The sequence below is a fragment of the Vanessa cardui genome, chromosome 17 (assembly GCF_905220365.1).
Source record: "Vanessa cardui chromosome 17, ilVanCard2.1, whole genome shotgun sequence".
Taxonomy (NCBI): Eukaryota; Metazoa; Arthropoda; class Insecta; order Lepidoptera; family Nymphalidae; genus Vanessa; species Vanessa cardui.
The window spans coordinates 6,906,611-6,922,904 of NC_061139.1; the positions used below are offsets into that span (position 1 = coordinate 6,906,611).

At 31.1% G+C, this 16,294-nt stretch overlaps 1 protein-coding gene across 1 annotated transcript; it reads left to right on the forward strand.

Moving 5' to 3' along the window:
• Positions 1-8,952: 8,952 nt before the first annotated feature.
• On the forward strand, positions 8,953-11,984 carry LOC124537122 (acidic juvenile hormone-suppressible protein 1-like). The gene is made up of 8 exons (XM_047113856.1): positions 8,953-9,064; positions 9,147-9,280; positions 9,374-10,195; positions 10,283-10,452; positions 10,527-10,780; positions 10,860-11,072; positions 11,193-11,375; positions 11,497-11,984. The coding sequence occupies exons 1-8, from the start codon at positions 8,974-8,976 to the stop codon at positions 11,766-11,768; spliced, it is 2,139 nt and encodes a 712-aa protein (XP_046969812.1). The 5' UTR covers positions 8,953-8,973; the 3' UTR covers positions 11,769-11,984.
• The last annotated feature ends 4,310 nt before the right edge of the window (positions 11,985-16,294 follow it).

Below are 16,294 nucleotides of genomic sequence, written 5' to 3' on the forward strand. Positions count from 1 at the left end.
TAAAGAAAAACGTTGTGTATATATCAAGTCATACAAAAAAATCTTTGAAGGTTTAATTTAATCAACAATTTGCTTTGTCGCCATTTAATTGGTACAGTGTGGTTTTTTGTCTTTAGTCGATCTTTTAAATTATATTTAATAGTGGTTACATACAAAATATTTATTATGATTATATTTTGAATGAATGGGGGTAAATTGCGGAAGCTCCGTGTGTTAAGTGGTGGTACTTGGTGGTTTTTCTCCATAGAACCTACAGTACGAACCGCTTAGCTTCACTTAATATAACTGTTAATTGAAGTGAAAGAAGATTGACTGAGTGACTACTTTCAGTTTGTACAAAAAAAAAATCATCAGACGTTTAAATGCAGATCTCACATTGATGTTTTATACATATAAAAATATCTACATTAGAGTCTTATGCTATACATCAGAGCCACATCTAGTTGATGATTATTATCATTGATGGTTTTTTTGGTTCTCATGGGAGTGTATCATGAGGCGGCTCGTGTGATAGAGCAGTGGGGGCGGCGCTTTTGATGCTGGCCACAGGTGTGATGCGAACGCGATGTGCACGATTACGGTTATACCGAACTATTAATCTGTAGTTAACTTTACTTAAACTTTATATGTAGCTAAATTAACTTCACTTAATTTACGTATGAGTCTTTGCATATTCATGTATCACAACCTATGATTATTTTAATATTAGTGTGTTTTGTATGTCGTTAAATTCAATTATTTGTAAGACTTAATGTATCTAAGAAAATAACATTGACTTTAAATAATTGAGATGAAAATGATCTCAAAGTACAAAAGAACACGTTGCGATTTATTTAAAATGTTATTTATTTTAGAAATTTTGTCTCCTTATTAAATACCTAGCACATTGGTAATTCAATTTTTTTATTACAGAAAATTAACCACTCTTGGAATAAAAATTATAAATTTTATCTAATTATTATAAGATAGTTTTAAATTATTTTTTATCTGTGTTACATGTGTATTGCGTTATTAAAATAAAATTAAAGTCTAGTTTCTCTTAAACTAATTCGGTGTAACTGACCTCCTTGAGTTCACGAGGTCAGTTAATTATAATACTGAGCGTTATCCTGTTGCTATACCCCTATAAACTTATCGTTAACATATTGACATATATCAACTTTGAAATTGATACAAATAATAATTAATTAACTAAATGATTTAAATAATGAAAAGTTAAAGTTCATAATTATTATTAATTTCCTTTATATTTTTTGTTTCAATAATTTACAATACCAATATTAGAATTAATTATAATATTATGTAATTATAAGTAGTAATGAATAAGACTGTAAGTCGAATTGTCTTATATATAACTGTTTTTTATATATAAGACAATTCGACGGGTTTTTTCTAATACAAAAAATTTCGACTAGCTATGTTTATAATTTTTTAGTCAAGTCATATATTTTTAGACATTACTAAACTTATTAGCAAAGACTATAAGTATAAAAGTAAATAAATATATTATAAATTAGACTTTGTTTTACACGACACACTGACTGTAATGATTTGTGGGTTCATGTATGTATGTATAAATGTGTGTAAGTATGTATATCTTTAGCATTCTAGAATCTACAATCGTGATCCCGTGCGACCTTGTATATAAATCAATTTATTCATGTTTTTAATTTAAATTATCTTATTTCGTTGATTTGAGATTCTGTTTATCATTCACAATTATATTTGTATTGAGATAATTTTAAAGTTTTAAATAAATATTCAATTTTTAGCTAGCTAGCTTTCACCTACGATTGTTGGGTGGAATTAGAAAAAAAATTTTAATAACTGTAGATTACTTACTTTTATATATACATACTTTTTATTGCAATTTGTTTCTCCAGGGTATATAATCCAAAACCATTTACTTATGAGACAGACAGATTCATTTTTATATTTATATAGCCATGAATATATAGCTTAGTTTTAGTTTTTGGGTTTGATATATAATTTTGTGTATAGAGTATTTAAATAGTACAAATTGTGACTCTGATTTCAATCAGAAAAGCGGCAATTATATAACCATTTGCTAGAAATAATTAATATAAATAAGTGCATTTATGAATTATTTTATTTGTAAATTATATAGCAATTTAGTATTTTCTTTACAAAATTCTATGATCAGAACTATCAACTAGATTTCTAAAAGTTTGATTAAAAGATGTATATGTTTTTGCAGTTGCATTTAATGTGAGTGGCTTAAACGAGTTTTAGAGTGGTCTTTTGGTAACATCGTTCTAGTTAAGAAAATATCTCTCTGCGAAACTCGTTAGAATTTGACAGCTGTGATTGGTTTACAGGCGAGAAATATTAACTATTCTATTCCTGTTTTTTGTGCGCTATAGAATACGCGATTATATTCTTTATAATAGTTAATTTGAGATGTAAACGACTCGGAATTGTTATGGTCATATAGCACGAAAGCGGGATATGAAGATTTGACGGTTTCCCGTTCATTTTACGAGTGTTCGTAATGTGCGGTCGACACGATTGAATTCTTTAAGTGAGTTTGATTGTGGACTACAAAAGTTCCGATCGATACAAAAATTTATATTATCTTTTTTTTTGTATTGTAAATCAATTTCGATGTAACTTTTTCACAGTAACGTCTTCTATTTGTATAAAAAATATAAATCGATGCCTTGGCACTTTAAAATATTAGTACATTTTAATGACTGCCTGACATATAAGACACAATATACGCCAATGTGAATAGGATAACATTTTGCAGGAGTTTCTTATGAATTATAGGCAGTAAGGAAGGCTTTGCTCAAAATTCATCACCTAAAGAGGTTCTATAAATTCGTCTTATCTCTTAGAAATATGATAGCTTCTGTTAATAAATAAAACATAACTTACATGTAAATAATTTTTTATGTTACTTATATAAAAATAGGTTTTAAGGCATTGTATATGTAAAAGGCAGTATATAGGTAGCATCGGTTTTAAAAGTTCTTTTTGTAACGCAATCAAATAGAGTACGAAAAAGGTTGATGTGTTTATCAGGTCATAAAAAGAGCACACGAGTGTTAAAATATTTTTGAAAATTTATCCCTTCATAGGATTGGTCATGAAAATATGAACTACGTCATTTTTTTAATTAAGAGAAATTAATCTATTAGGCAACGCAATCAGAAAACTCTATTACTCATGATACTCTTATACTTGACATTCTAGGTCTGAGGAAAGTTTGTCATAGCATATCCTACATTGCTCTTAGTGACATAAATTTATATAAGGAATCACTCCTCGACCGAATCAAAATTTTATGTAATTGAATGAAAAAAACTTAATCTATCTCAGTGCTCCCTACGGTTCGTCGGCTATGTAATATTTATAAGTCTATATTCGCTCTTGTATTACTTTCGGAATTGTAAAGCGTTTTAGTAGCCCAATGCATTCATTGGGCTCTTACGATTATTTTACATAGTGACTTCGTCCTTATATCCATACATTTATATGGATCTTAGATTGATAAACAAACATAAAATGAAAAATTCATGTTTTTTCTGGTTGGGAAAGTACATCTTTATTAACATAAGAATTAATAACATTAAATGCTTAAATACATACAAATATGTACTAAAAATTGTTACTGTACAAATCTTGACAGAGTGGAATGGTGGCAAGAATGCTAGAAGTATTTCCCCGTTGAATCGCAATTCCGATTCTCTGGGCAAAAAAACGAACCAGCCCTCTTTTCACCAGTGGAGGCAATGAGGTGAGGTGATATATAACGTGATCTATTATACATATAAACCTTTCTTTTGAATCAATCAATCTATCAGACAGCGTTATGCGACTTTGTTTTATACTATGTAATGGTAAACCCTACTCTTGAATCACTATAATTATTAATGAAAACCGCACTATGATCCCTTGCGTTGGTAGTTCAAAAGATCTAAGCGTCCAGATGGCGAAAAGCGACTTTGTTTTATAATATGTCGAGATCACATCATAATCCCTATTAAAAGCTGAATAATATTTGCAAGATGAAATAAATTTATATTTATATGATAAAAATAGAAATTTATAATATTAAAGTAAGCGATATCATTTTATAATAACTTAATCAGTAACCTTTCTGACACACCTTAATGATATTATTTTGTACGTTAGGTAAGTTAGCGATACCGTTTAATTTTCGTAATTTTATAGTCGTTCGAATTTTATCAAAGGTTACGATTTAATGTCTATTATTAAAGTCGGCTATAATGAAAGCAATGCAAGATAATATTGTGAATGCAATTGTTTTTGGATAAATTTCAGTTTGGAATACAAATGTCGACTAACCAATATGAAGAAGTCTATGCAAATAGACAATATTATAGTATTATATAATATTATTTCTTAATATTTTATCATTTTAATACGAACATTAATTAATCTATTTATTTTTGTTAATAGTAGCTGTAATCACTACCACTGAAAATTAATGTTATGTGTTACATAGCTTGCATAGTCCGTATATAGATAATAAAATCAATTTAATGATTATAATGAATTTATTGGCGCAAAAGATAACTTAAAAAAAAATTATGAGATTAATAATTATGCAATAAAATTAAACATTATTAATTTTAGTTTATTTATTAAATGTATTTAATTTTCTAGAATGCATAATATAATACTTTTATTGAGTTATAATACTCATTTTTTTATTATTTAAAATTAAGATTGAGTTATGTCGCTTTACAAGTACCTATTTTAATTTATAGTATGTGCTGTGAATAAAACACAAACATGTGTTTTTTATTTTGTTTATTTTCATTGTAATATCCTTTAAGTTAATTACTAAATTGGTCCAATCAATTTTCGTATCGGATCAAATTATACAAAGCATTGCTGTTTCGTGGTAGAAGTTAATTTGTCAGTGGGCGGTACTGTAGCCTGCAATCAGTCTTACGACTAGTAATAGATTGTTATTGAAGAAACTGTAGAGCCTATATGCATTTTATAATGTACTGCGCACTGAGACTGATACATACCTACTACTAGTTCGACGGATAAATGTATTTTTTTTAATATATAATTTTATTTTTTCTTAGAAGCAACTACTGTAGCTGTAACTAACTAGCTAAAAACTGCGGCTTTACCTGCGCAAAGTATATAAAACTCAAACCTTCAATACAAGTTTTACCCTCACATGTAGTTGTAAAAAAATGTTAGTGGATGTCTAGGAACTGTAGGGATTCTTCCTGCCAAATTTCAAGTCTTTAGGTTTTCGAGTTTCTGAGATTCAGTGAATAATCAATGCGTCGGATTTCGCTTTTTACAACTTTTTTTTGTATGTTATATTATTGTTATTTATTAAATGTTTTTTCTTTGTTATCAATTTTCTATTTATATACTCAATCCTTTAGTCCTTATGTACATGAGCTCCTCTTAAATAGTTGCACCGATTTCGATAACTTTTTTATTTGCATTTGAGTGGGACCACGAGTGGTTTACATTGGACGCGTTTGCAATGTTATCGGGAAGTAAATATTTTTTTATTTCGTACTCAGTCGAGTCTGACAAATAGTATATTTACAATACTTAAATACTACAGTAAATTTGTTTTGGCATACGACGTAAATGAAAATTTTAATTTATGATCCTAACGTTACGTAAACTTGAAGACATGACAACAAGATTAATATTTATTTGTTCTTATAGACAGTCTTGCTCTTCTCCAAAAGTTATCATAAAACATAGCTCAGCTCGTCTCTTTCGAAGGTTGCTTGGAGGAGATCGCTGTTTTAGTGATAAGGCCGCATCTTGCCCCTTATCCAACTGTATACGTTCCTTTAATTTGTTTATCTGCATAAATACGAATATAATTTTTTATATCAATTACGCAATTGTACATATATAACATATAATAAACATGCCGCTTAAGATAAAGTAAAATACACATTTTTCTTATTTCAGTAGCAAATCAAACATCGAAGAGAAATATGTATATGATAGTTAGCTAGGTATCTGTTATATCGTCGCTCTTTGTAATATTAAAAAATAAACACATTAATAAAAATTAACTCATAGCCGATAAACATCTATCGTGAATAATATAAAGCATTTATACACAAGGGCCATAATAGTTACTAGAGGCTAGGAATGCATGTAATTTATTGTGTTTAAACTGCCCATAAAGTACATAATCTGATAGATGAAACATTCGCTTAAAATGAATTAAAATTCCAGATGTTTTCTTAATAGTTTAGCCTCTATTTTCTTGAAAAATGAACTTTTTATTTTAGTTCTACGTCTCTTTCTACGTATTCCTACTTCTCTATTCAACTAAATTAAACCGATGTTAAGAATTAGTACAAAATAGGCAAAAGTAACAAAATCAAACTTGCGACTAAACTAGTGGTAAAGATACGATTTTATTAATAAAAGTATGTGATATGTAATGAACAGTAATTACTTGTAAGAGTACCGAAAAAGCTGTCATATATTTCTTAACAAAGGAATACTTAATCTAATTTGCTATTCTACAAAATATAAATCATAGACAATATAAACATTTTATTTACACAAAAATATTCTAATAATCCAATGTAAGAGTACTCAAGTTTATTCAAGTGAAAGCTACGTTCGAAAACAAAACAAATCTATTGTAAGAAACTGTTAATACCATAAAAGAAAGAGCGAAGCACCCTGTTGACATTCAATTTTCCTTTTTACCACCTCGAACACAAAGGAATATTAACGCAATGAGGAAACGAAGATACGACCACCAGTTGTGGTGCGAAATTGACAAAATATTTTGGAGATTGTCCATTTGTTGTCACTCGAGTTAATCTCATTTCTTAAGATGCCCTTAAGGAGGATTAACAGTACTTTCCCTTATTTTGACGTCTCTGTTCTCTGATAGACCACAAAAAGTAAGGGAGAGTGCGGTTGGTCGAAGTCGGTCTGTTTTGTATTATTTGATTATAGATTGATATTTGGATTTTGGTTATGGTTTTTTGTTTATAAAATTTGCTAAGGTATTAAATTTACTAAGTGTAATAAAATAAATTTAATAAAAAAATATAATTTATAATTTTATTTCATTTATCTAACACATTCGTAAGGCGATTCTTATCCAAGTAATGTGATAAGGATTACGTAAAAGGTAATTATTACCTTTAAAACCAAGTCGTAATAAAAAATATAAATAAGTGTCACATTTCAAACATTACTTACAATTTCGACGTTGAAATTATACACTAATTGTGTCAGTATAAAATTCATCAGGAAATCTAATCGAGTCAATCTAGAACATTGAACTGTATAAACAAGTGATCGATCAAAAAAAGCCACGCAAACGAGAATCTCGTTATTCCAGACATAACATGGAAAAGTGCAGGGTTCAATGCGAGCTCATGTCCAACGGGAATAATTAATACACGCTCATCGGTAAAGTGTCGGGCGAAACGGGCGTCGAAAACAAATACATGAATATTAAACGAGGCATAACTCTCCGTCAGTCTTATACACTGTCATTTGCATTGAAACAACATATTTAACTGTGCGTTTAATTGCATTTGTTATAAAACCTATTACATGTTCAAATATGTGATGAGCCATTGGCTGGAGCAGGTGAATTTGAATGGAAGATTGCGGGTTCAAATCCGGGCAATTACGACTTTTCGTTTGTAATTCACCTCGTGTTCTGCTTTGAGCGAGGACTTCGGGAGAATATTTGCATTCAATATTTTTTACATTCAAGCAGCAATCTTTTCCTTGAGGAATAATAAATATGATTTTCTGTTTATACAAACTGTTTACACAAATTTTGTTTAAGATAAAATTTAATGACCTCAAGAAGCCCAGTAGTTATTACTTACCTTGTTATGTATGCTTATTATATGTCTTACATATGTTTTAATTAAATTAGGTATAAAACTAGAACTGTGTATTTTTATTCAAAACTTAGTTCGGTAAATAAGCATGTATATACATAGGTTGTATGCCTATGTATATCATAAAAAATCTATTTAAACGATTTTAGTTAGATTTGTCTAAAACATTAAAAAACAGATGTAAAATTAATCAAAAGTATCCCGAGTAAATCTCAATTTCTTTGATAAATTTCATCCGAGTTTATTAGTGATTTTACAAGCAAGTAGCAACATAATATCGGGCCTCGGGCGTTCATTTTTTGCGGGAGCCGAATCAACCACCTTGGCTCCAACAAATGTGTGGGCAATCCGGTAATTTATTTTTTTAGGCCAATAAATTACTCATACGTCAAAAGTTTGGACGTGCGGTGGAACACAACGAGTGATATATTGGCGCTTGTCACAGCATCGTACCTTTTTCTACCGATTTTAATATGTTCTTCGATTAATTAATCGCTCGATGTGGTAGAAACGTTTATCCTAATGAGGCGTCCTATTTTGTGAATAGTTTGAGAAGGATCTGTACGTTTAAGTAGGCAGTTTTAATTATATATTTTATTGTAATCAGAAACTATATATAATTGTAATATTTTTTAACGTAAGAGAATAAAATAATAAGAATGTAACATTAATTTTATTGAAGGCAGTAAGGCGAAATTTTTTACTTTTGAAGCGCCTAATTTTAAGGCAATACTCTAAATTACTTATATTATAACTAATTCTTTTAAAAACATGAAATTGTAATTGTTTACCTGTAGATGTGAACTTATTAGAAATGTTAAAAAAGGTTTGGTATTACAATATCATGGTCAAAATGTTCGTTTCTAATTAGTTAAATTTTTTAAAAGGTTGGTTACATTTACACTATCTCCGGTTAGGAGCGACTAGACTAGCAACAAAAAGTACTATACACTGTTTACCTCATCTGTAATGACCCATCGACTTTCCTTATCGTATGAGAATGATTCTTTTGATGGCATGACCTGGGTGATAAAGAGGTTAGTATCGATTGGTTTTTGGTATAAATATGTTGGTTCAAAGAGAAATTTCACAAACGAACATGGCGCGGTTTGTGTTTGTCGTGCTCGCGCTCCTGGTAGCGCAGGCGGTTTCAGATGTTGTAGAATACAATGTCAGGCCGACGAAAATCGGTAAGTTCGAATTTGGTCGTTTTATAAAATGAAAGTTATAAAATTAAGACATCCGATATTGAACGAATTGTTTGTTTTATAGCCGACAAGACGTTCCTGCAACGGCAGATGGAACTGTCTTCCTTATTCTACCACGTAAATGAGCCAATCTACGATCCAGCATTAAAGACCGTAGTCGAGACTTTCGACATCGAGAAGAATGTTGAACAATTCAAAGTAAGTTTAAAAAGAAGGTTTTCTTTGTTCAAGATATTTAAATTTCATTTAAAAGTAAATGTTATGTTAAAAAATATATTTTTACTATTTTAGAATGTAACGGCTCTGAAGATGTTTTTGAAATTAAAAGAATACAACATGCTTCTGCCCAAATCTGTTCCCTTCAACATTTTAGAGCAGACTCAAAAGTTCGAGACAGTTACATTGTTCAACTTGTTGTATTCAGCTAAGGACTACAGTACCTTCTTTAAAACTGCCGTCTACTTAAGAGAGCGCATAAACGAGGGACTATTTGTGTATGTGCTGTCCGTAGCCATTATGCATTACCCTGAAACTCAAGGAATTCTCATCCCACCAATTTACGACATTTTCCCGTCGTACTTCCACAACGGAAAAATAATGAGCATCGCTCAAAGAATTAACACACATGGAAAGAATTACGTAAGCTACTACCCACAAACATACGTTTGGGACGAAAATGTTGTGATCAGGTGGAACTCTACAGTTTGGCCATACGTTGAAGGTGACCATATCCCTATGGCGTACTACTTGAACGACTACGCATTAAATGCTCTTTACTACAACAACTACATCACTTTCCCATACTGGTTAACTGGTACCGCTAAGCCTCTGATGAAATACAAACGTGGTGAATTCTTCTGGTACTCCCTCAAGACCCTCGTGACTCGTTACTACATGGAGAGGTTATCAAACGGCCTCGGTGAAATTCCTGAACTGGGCTTGGACGTTGTTCAAGGAGGATATTCTAGTGGATTAGTATACGAAGGTGTACCGCTCGCCTCTAGACCAAACCACTTCAATATGGATCAACCCAAATTTATTTCATATGTTGAAAGAATCACAGAACTAGAAAGCCGTATTCGTGACGCCATCGAAGTCGGTTACCTCATTAGCGTAAGTAATATTATTTATTATTACTTCTTTTTTTAAGTAATTTATTTTAATAAATATGAGTTAATAATTTTGTTTTTGTACTTGTAGGCCAGCGGTGAGAAGATTAACCTAAGAACACCAGAAGCCATCGACGTACTTGGAAAGGTTATAGAAGGAAACGTAGAATCTCCTAACCTAAACTATTATGGAAGTATCTTTAGCGCATGGAAACAATTACTTGGTAACTCCATCGAGTCTCACAAGATGTACTGGAACGGGTAAGCATTGTTAGATTTACTATTGAAATATTTTTCATCAGGCTATATGTTAATTTATTATTTTTATTTCCCAGACAAGTACCACTCACTGTGCCATCGACATTGGAAATTTACCAAACAGCCCTCCGCGACCCAGCGTTCTATATGATTTCGAAGCGCATTCTTAAACTGTTCACATTATGGCAATCATACCTTCCTCACTACAAACCAGAAGAACTATCTTATCCCGCAGTCACCATTCAAAAAGTAGAGGTTGACAAACTCGTTACGTACTTCGAGAACACCTACCTTAATGTGACAAATGCTATGCCCATGAACGAAAATGAAAGTAAGCCATTTGAAATAAAAAAACTATTTTCTTAAATATGTGTTGGAGCCCTTTATCTTAAGTCTTTATTTATTTTCAGTTAAGACCGGTGCAGATCACGTTAGTGTGTTGGTTCAGCGTCCACAACTAAATCACAAAGTATTCAAAGTTCGCGTAAACGTCAAGAGCGATGTCGCCAAGACTGTCACTGTCAAATTCTTCTTAGCACCCAAGTATGATAGCCAGGGCTTCGAAATTCCCCTCCACCTCAACACCGAGAACTTCTTCGATTTGGACACATTCACATATGAATGTAAGTTAAGTTTATGTTTATTGAAAACAATTATTGTTGTAAGAATAAATTTCCTAGTTATTATACCTAATTATTAAATGAAGATTGGAACTAAGATGAAATTCAAATGTTTAATTTTAGTGCCACAAGGAGAGTCGGTCATCAAACGTGATTCTACCGACAATATGTACATGGTTGACAAATGGATGTCCGGCTTTGAAGTATATAACAAGGCATTCAAGGCTTTGAATGGAGATGGACAATTTGTTATTGAAAACGAAAACTACTTCCATGGCTTCCCACGTCGTCTTCAGCTTCCTAAAGGTAAGTTTTTGTGATACTAACAAAAAGGTAAATTCATTAAACTGAATTTAAAAAAAAAATATATTGAAAATAAAAGTATTATAATAGAATTTTATTATTAATTCTGTTAAATATTTTCCAGGTCGCATTGGTGGTATGCCATTCCACTTCCTAGTCTACATTCAGGAGTACCACGAGCCAAAGGCACCAGTCGGCAAAGGAGTAAACCCTGAAGGTACCTTCGGTTACGGTACGGGCGCTAACCGCATGACTGCCTACCCTCTTGGCTTCCCATTAGACAGGCCGTTGTACGATTGGCAGATCAAGTCGCTCACCAATCTTTTCATTCAAGAAGTTCAAATCTTCCACAAGCCGGTACCTGAAATATTTGTACCCAACACTGTATATGCTTAAAGCCGTCCTATAGATTGAAAATTGTTATAAATACCAAAGGGATAAACTCATGTAGTTTATACACCAAACGTCTGTGTCATTTTGTATACTTATTTATTTATTTAATTAATATAATAGTATATTATTATTTATGTTATATGATAAATGTATCTATTGTATTTGATACCAAAGACTATACAGGACATCGTTTTCGTGCAGTAGACTTTTATTATATTGTTTTTATTTTTCAATAGCTTAACAGTTTAGTTTAATATACAAGACATCACTATCACATCAATCAGCTCCATAGATCTCACAGTTTTCAAAGGTCTTTAGTATGTATGTACTATAGGTATATTCATATGTATGTATTTATGTATATATAACTTATATAATATTTTAATTTTATAATTGTATGTATTTTTCTACAAAATAAATAACTTATTAATTAATTAATTTCTTTTTTTTATACTCCTACCTAGACACTCTTCAAAGTCGAATAATCACTAATTTCGCTAAAACTATAAATAAATAAGAAATACAATACTTAATATTAAATATTTACACGTGCCAACTATGCTTATTTTTTAATGTCAAACAAATATTGGCATATTCCTTTTAAAAGACAGAAAAAACAGAGAGATACAAACTCACCAATTAGAACCTACAGAACATTTAGATACCTTTAAAAACATCTATATTCGAAAAGCTATGCCTAATAGATAGTACAAGTTATGTCTGCGTTTTGCACCACGCGTTCATTGGACGTAGACATACGTTTATTTACACAGCAAGCAAACATAGCTCATACTCTCCTAAAACACTCTTCCTTTAAGTAAAACTTATGTGGCAGTTGCACTTATAGATAATAGGTTAGGGAAAAAGCTTCTTCGTATTTTATATGAAAATTCAAAAAGTTTTTTTTATAGTTTATTTACATTTGACTAAAGTATGTAGGTGCCATTTTGTTCCATAACTTTTTGCCATCTTGTTGGTAGTGACATGATCCCATTGCTATAAAAATTTTGGGGCTTCTGATCGAAAAACTGCGACAAGTGGTTTTGGCAGTCCTCTCGTGATGTTAACCTGACACTGCCTAAGGAATTCTGCAGAGATCGAAACAGATGAAAATCTGAAGGTGCAAGGTCAGGACTATACGGCGGATGCATTGATACCTCCCAGCCAAACTCTCGTAATTTTTGTTGAGTGGCTAAAGATGTGTGAGGTCTAGCGTTGTCATCGTGAAAAACCACACCCCTTCTGTTGATCAATTCTGGCCGCTTTCTCTCAATTACTTGCTTCAATCTCATCAATTGTTCGCAATACAGTTCTGAATCGATGGTCCTGCCGGGCGGTAACAGCTCATAATGAATGATGCCCTTCCAATCCCACCATAAGTTAATCCGTTGCGAGTTAATCCGAGTTTTGCCACAGTCTGTGAAGCTTCGCACGTTCTTGTCGTATGTGATCCACTTTTCATCACCAGTTATCAGCTTCTTCAAAAATGGTTCGGTTTCATTACGTCGTAATTAAGAATCACAAATGAGTACACGGTTCATTAGGTTTCTTTCAGTGAGTTAATGAGGCACCCATATATCGAGCTTTTTTGTGTACCCAGCTTTATTCAAATGAGTCAAAACCGTTTTGTGGTCAATTGCCAGTTCTTCAGCTACATCGTAACTACTAATATGCCGATCTTCCTCCACTTTTTCTAAAATGGCATCAATTTTGTCCGTAACAGGGCGACCAGAGCGAGATGCATCTTTGATATCAAAATTTCCGGCTTGAAAACGCTTAAACCAAACTTGCGCTACTCTCACAGATACTACATTAGGTCCATAAACATCACAATTTTTTTTTGCGGCTTGAGTTGCATTTTTACCTTTTTTATAGTAAAATTTTAAAATGTATCGAATTTCTTCTTTAGATTCACTCATTTTAACAACAACAAAAACAAATGAAAATCACACAAATTCCTAATTTGAATTTGGAAGTGCCTTCTTTAAAATTAAAACTTTTTAATGATACCAAAACCAGCCAGATGCAAATGGTATAGCAAAAGAGATTTTATTACAAGTTCATATATACTATATGCGAAAAGACTTTTTCCCCAACCTAATATTTCCATTTGAGTACCAAGTTGCATCAATTGTTTCACGTAGTGAGTATCCTACAGTATTCCTGATTATTTATTTGACGTTTATGTTGACAGTTTCTCTATTTAAGGTCATAGCGTAAATAGGTAGTAAAGGTCAATATTTACACAAATATCCACAAGGATGAACTCGACCATCGAACCAAAATATACTTCGGTAGAAGAACAAACAACATCTGATACTATTCCTATGTAAATGTTCATTTCGAAAAACAAATATTTAGTAAAGGAAGAGATAAAGATCTATATATATTATCATGTTATGTAGACTATTCTTGGAACGTACAGGATCAAGATAATCTTTTCAATATTCCTTTTAATTTTATTTCTGTACAGTGATAATACTGACCCTACTATATAAGAAACAAGGCCTATATAAAATATTTGAGAGTTATCCATTATTTAGCCCAATGCGTTTCCCTGAGCGTTCATTTGATTATATATAGTTATTGATGTGTGTGCTCAGCTCTAATAAAATATAACATTTTTTATAAATACTAAACAAGAACTTTTGTTAAATTTAAATGCTGCTAGCGTTCTTATCACCATCCCATTCATGATTTCTACTGTAAATATTTTTATTGATATTTGTATTTATACAAGAACTTAACATTAACAATTGTTACACCAAATGTTAATTTTAAATTGAGTCAAATTGCAAAGTACTGTTTTTTATATAGTACAATTTTATACTAGAATCTTCTTCAAAAAGCGCCGCTTCTTTGTTTTAAGTTTTTAATATGTTAAGTTATTTATATATTATTTTTATTATATTGAACAAGACAAAAAAATAATACTTAACTAATTTGACTTAATGTAAAATTTCAATAAATATGCATTTTTTGACGTGGTAGTCACGGCCTATTTTTATTTTACGTTTTATACTAATATGTAATACAAGATAATCCGATTAGTAGAGTTATCCCAGATCATGATGAGAATATCCCTTTACAATATTATTACACTTACGCCAATATTATCGGGATAGTACAAAAAACAATATCAAAAGGAATATGATTGAAAAATATATAGCTCCATAAAAAGGTTTTTCTATTTTAAAATAACTTTTATAACTTTACTAATATTAAGCGAAAGTAACTGACCCAGACCTTTTCACGATTAATTTTTCGCTGAACAGATATAGATGGCATTTGGTATGGAGATAGTTTGAGTCTGGGGAAAAGATATAAGTTAAATTTTTTATGTTCGCTTTTCGAGGGGGTAAAATGAGGGGTGATGGTTTGACGGTTTGTATTCTATTAGAAAAGGTCTTATATATTTCGCGCGGGTAAAGCCGTCAGCTAAACATTTTGCATGCTTGTTAACTGTTCATTTTTAATAGAATTCAAAATTTTATAAAACCTCACTTGATATAAAATGACAGATGAATGTATTTATTATAATTATAAAGTTGATTTTGTTTTATTTGTGTTATCATTTTTTTGTAACAACACTTATTTTGAATGTAAGTAAAAAGTTTATAATTTGACACCTTTTTCCGAGTATCATTATCGAACCCGGGATTAACTAAACGAAACAGTCAACGTAATTATAATCACAATTTGTATTGTATTATATCTTAAATGATTGGCAATGTTATAATATTTATAGAAATAGTTTATTAAGATACATTCAATGATACTCAGGTACCCTAAACCAAACGGGCACCTTAGTGCATTATTATCTCTATGGTGCTGACGTCTAAGTTAACCACTTACCAGCAGGTGGCTATTTGCAAGTCCGCTTCCTAAAATAAAAAAAAGAAGTCATGACCACCCAAGCGTTTAGGTATAATTTGCATAATTGCCAATTATGAACTGGTACACTATAACGAATCAATTATCATGATCTAAAGATTGGTCTAAGCACATGTTTTCATGTACAAATTTAAACAATATTAGTATTATATCAAAGCTTATAAGAAAAGAGTTAGGACTTCAAAATAAAGGTATGGTATTATAAGTAATATAATGGGTTGTTAGTGATTATTATATTTGAGGTACAAACATCCTGTTAAGTTGACGCAAGGCCGTCTCGGGTCTGAGGGTTTTCTTTTCGATTAGCTGTTAACTTTTTAGCAATGAAAAAGCAAATGCAACTCTATTATTTGAAATAAAAAAATGTGGCACTTTTGTTATCACTAAAATGATGTAATCATATCTATAAAGCCGAAACATAATTTCCATCTGTGTAAAAAAATGGATTGTGATTTTAAAAAAAAATTAGCAATATTCAGTACTCCGAATATCACGTGATTGAATTTACTCTTGTTTGTTTTGAGTATATCTGCGTAGTTATCTTTTTACATTAACTACTAGTTAATATATATAACACACGTTAATAGACATGCCCCATTGTCAGTAAAGTTATTTAATTCCCCTTTCTAAGTTAT

Coding starts and splice junctions, on each gene's coding strand:
- LOC124537122 (XM_047113856.1), top strand. CDS start 8,974: ATGGCGCGGTTTGTGTTTGTCGTGCTCGCGCTCCTGGTAGCGCAGGCG. Junction 10,453..10,526: donor CACAAGATGTACTGGAACGG/GTAAGCATTGTT, acceptor TTTATTTCCCAG/ACAAGTACCACTCACTGTGC. Junction 11,073..11,192: donor GGACACATTCACATATGAAT/GTAAGTTAAGTT, acceptor GTTTAATTTTAG/TGCCACAAGGAGAGTCGGTC.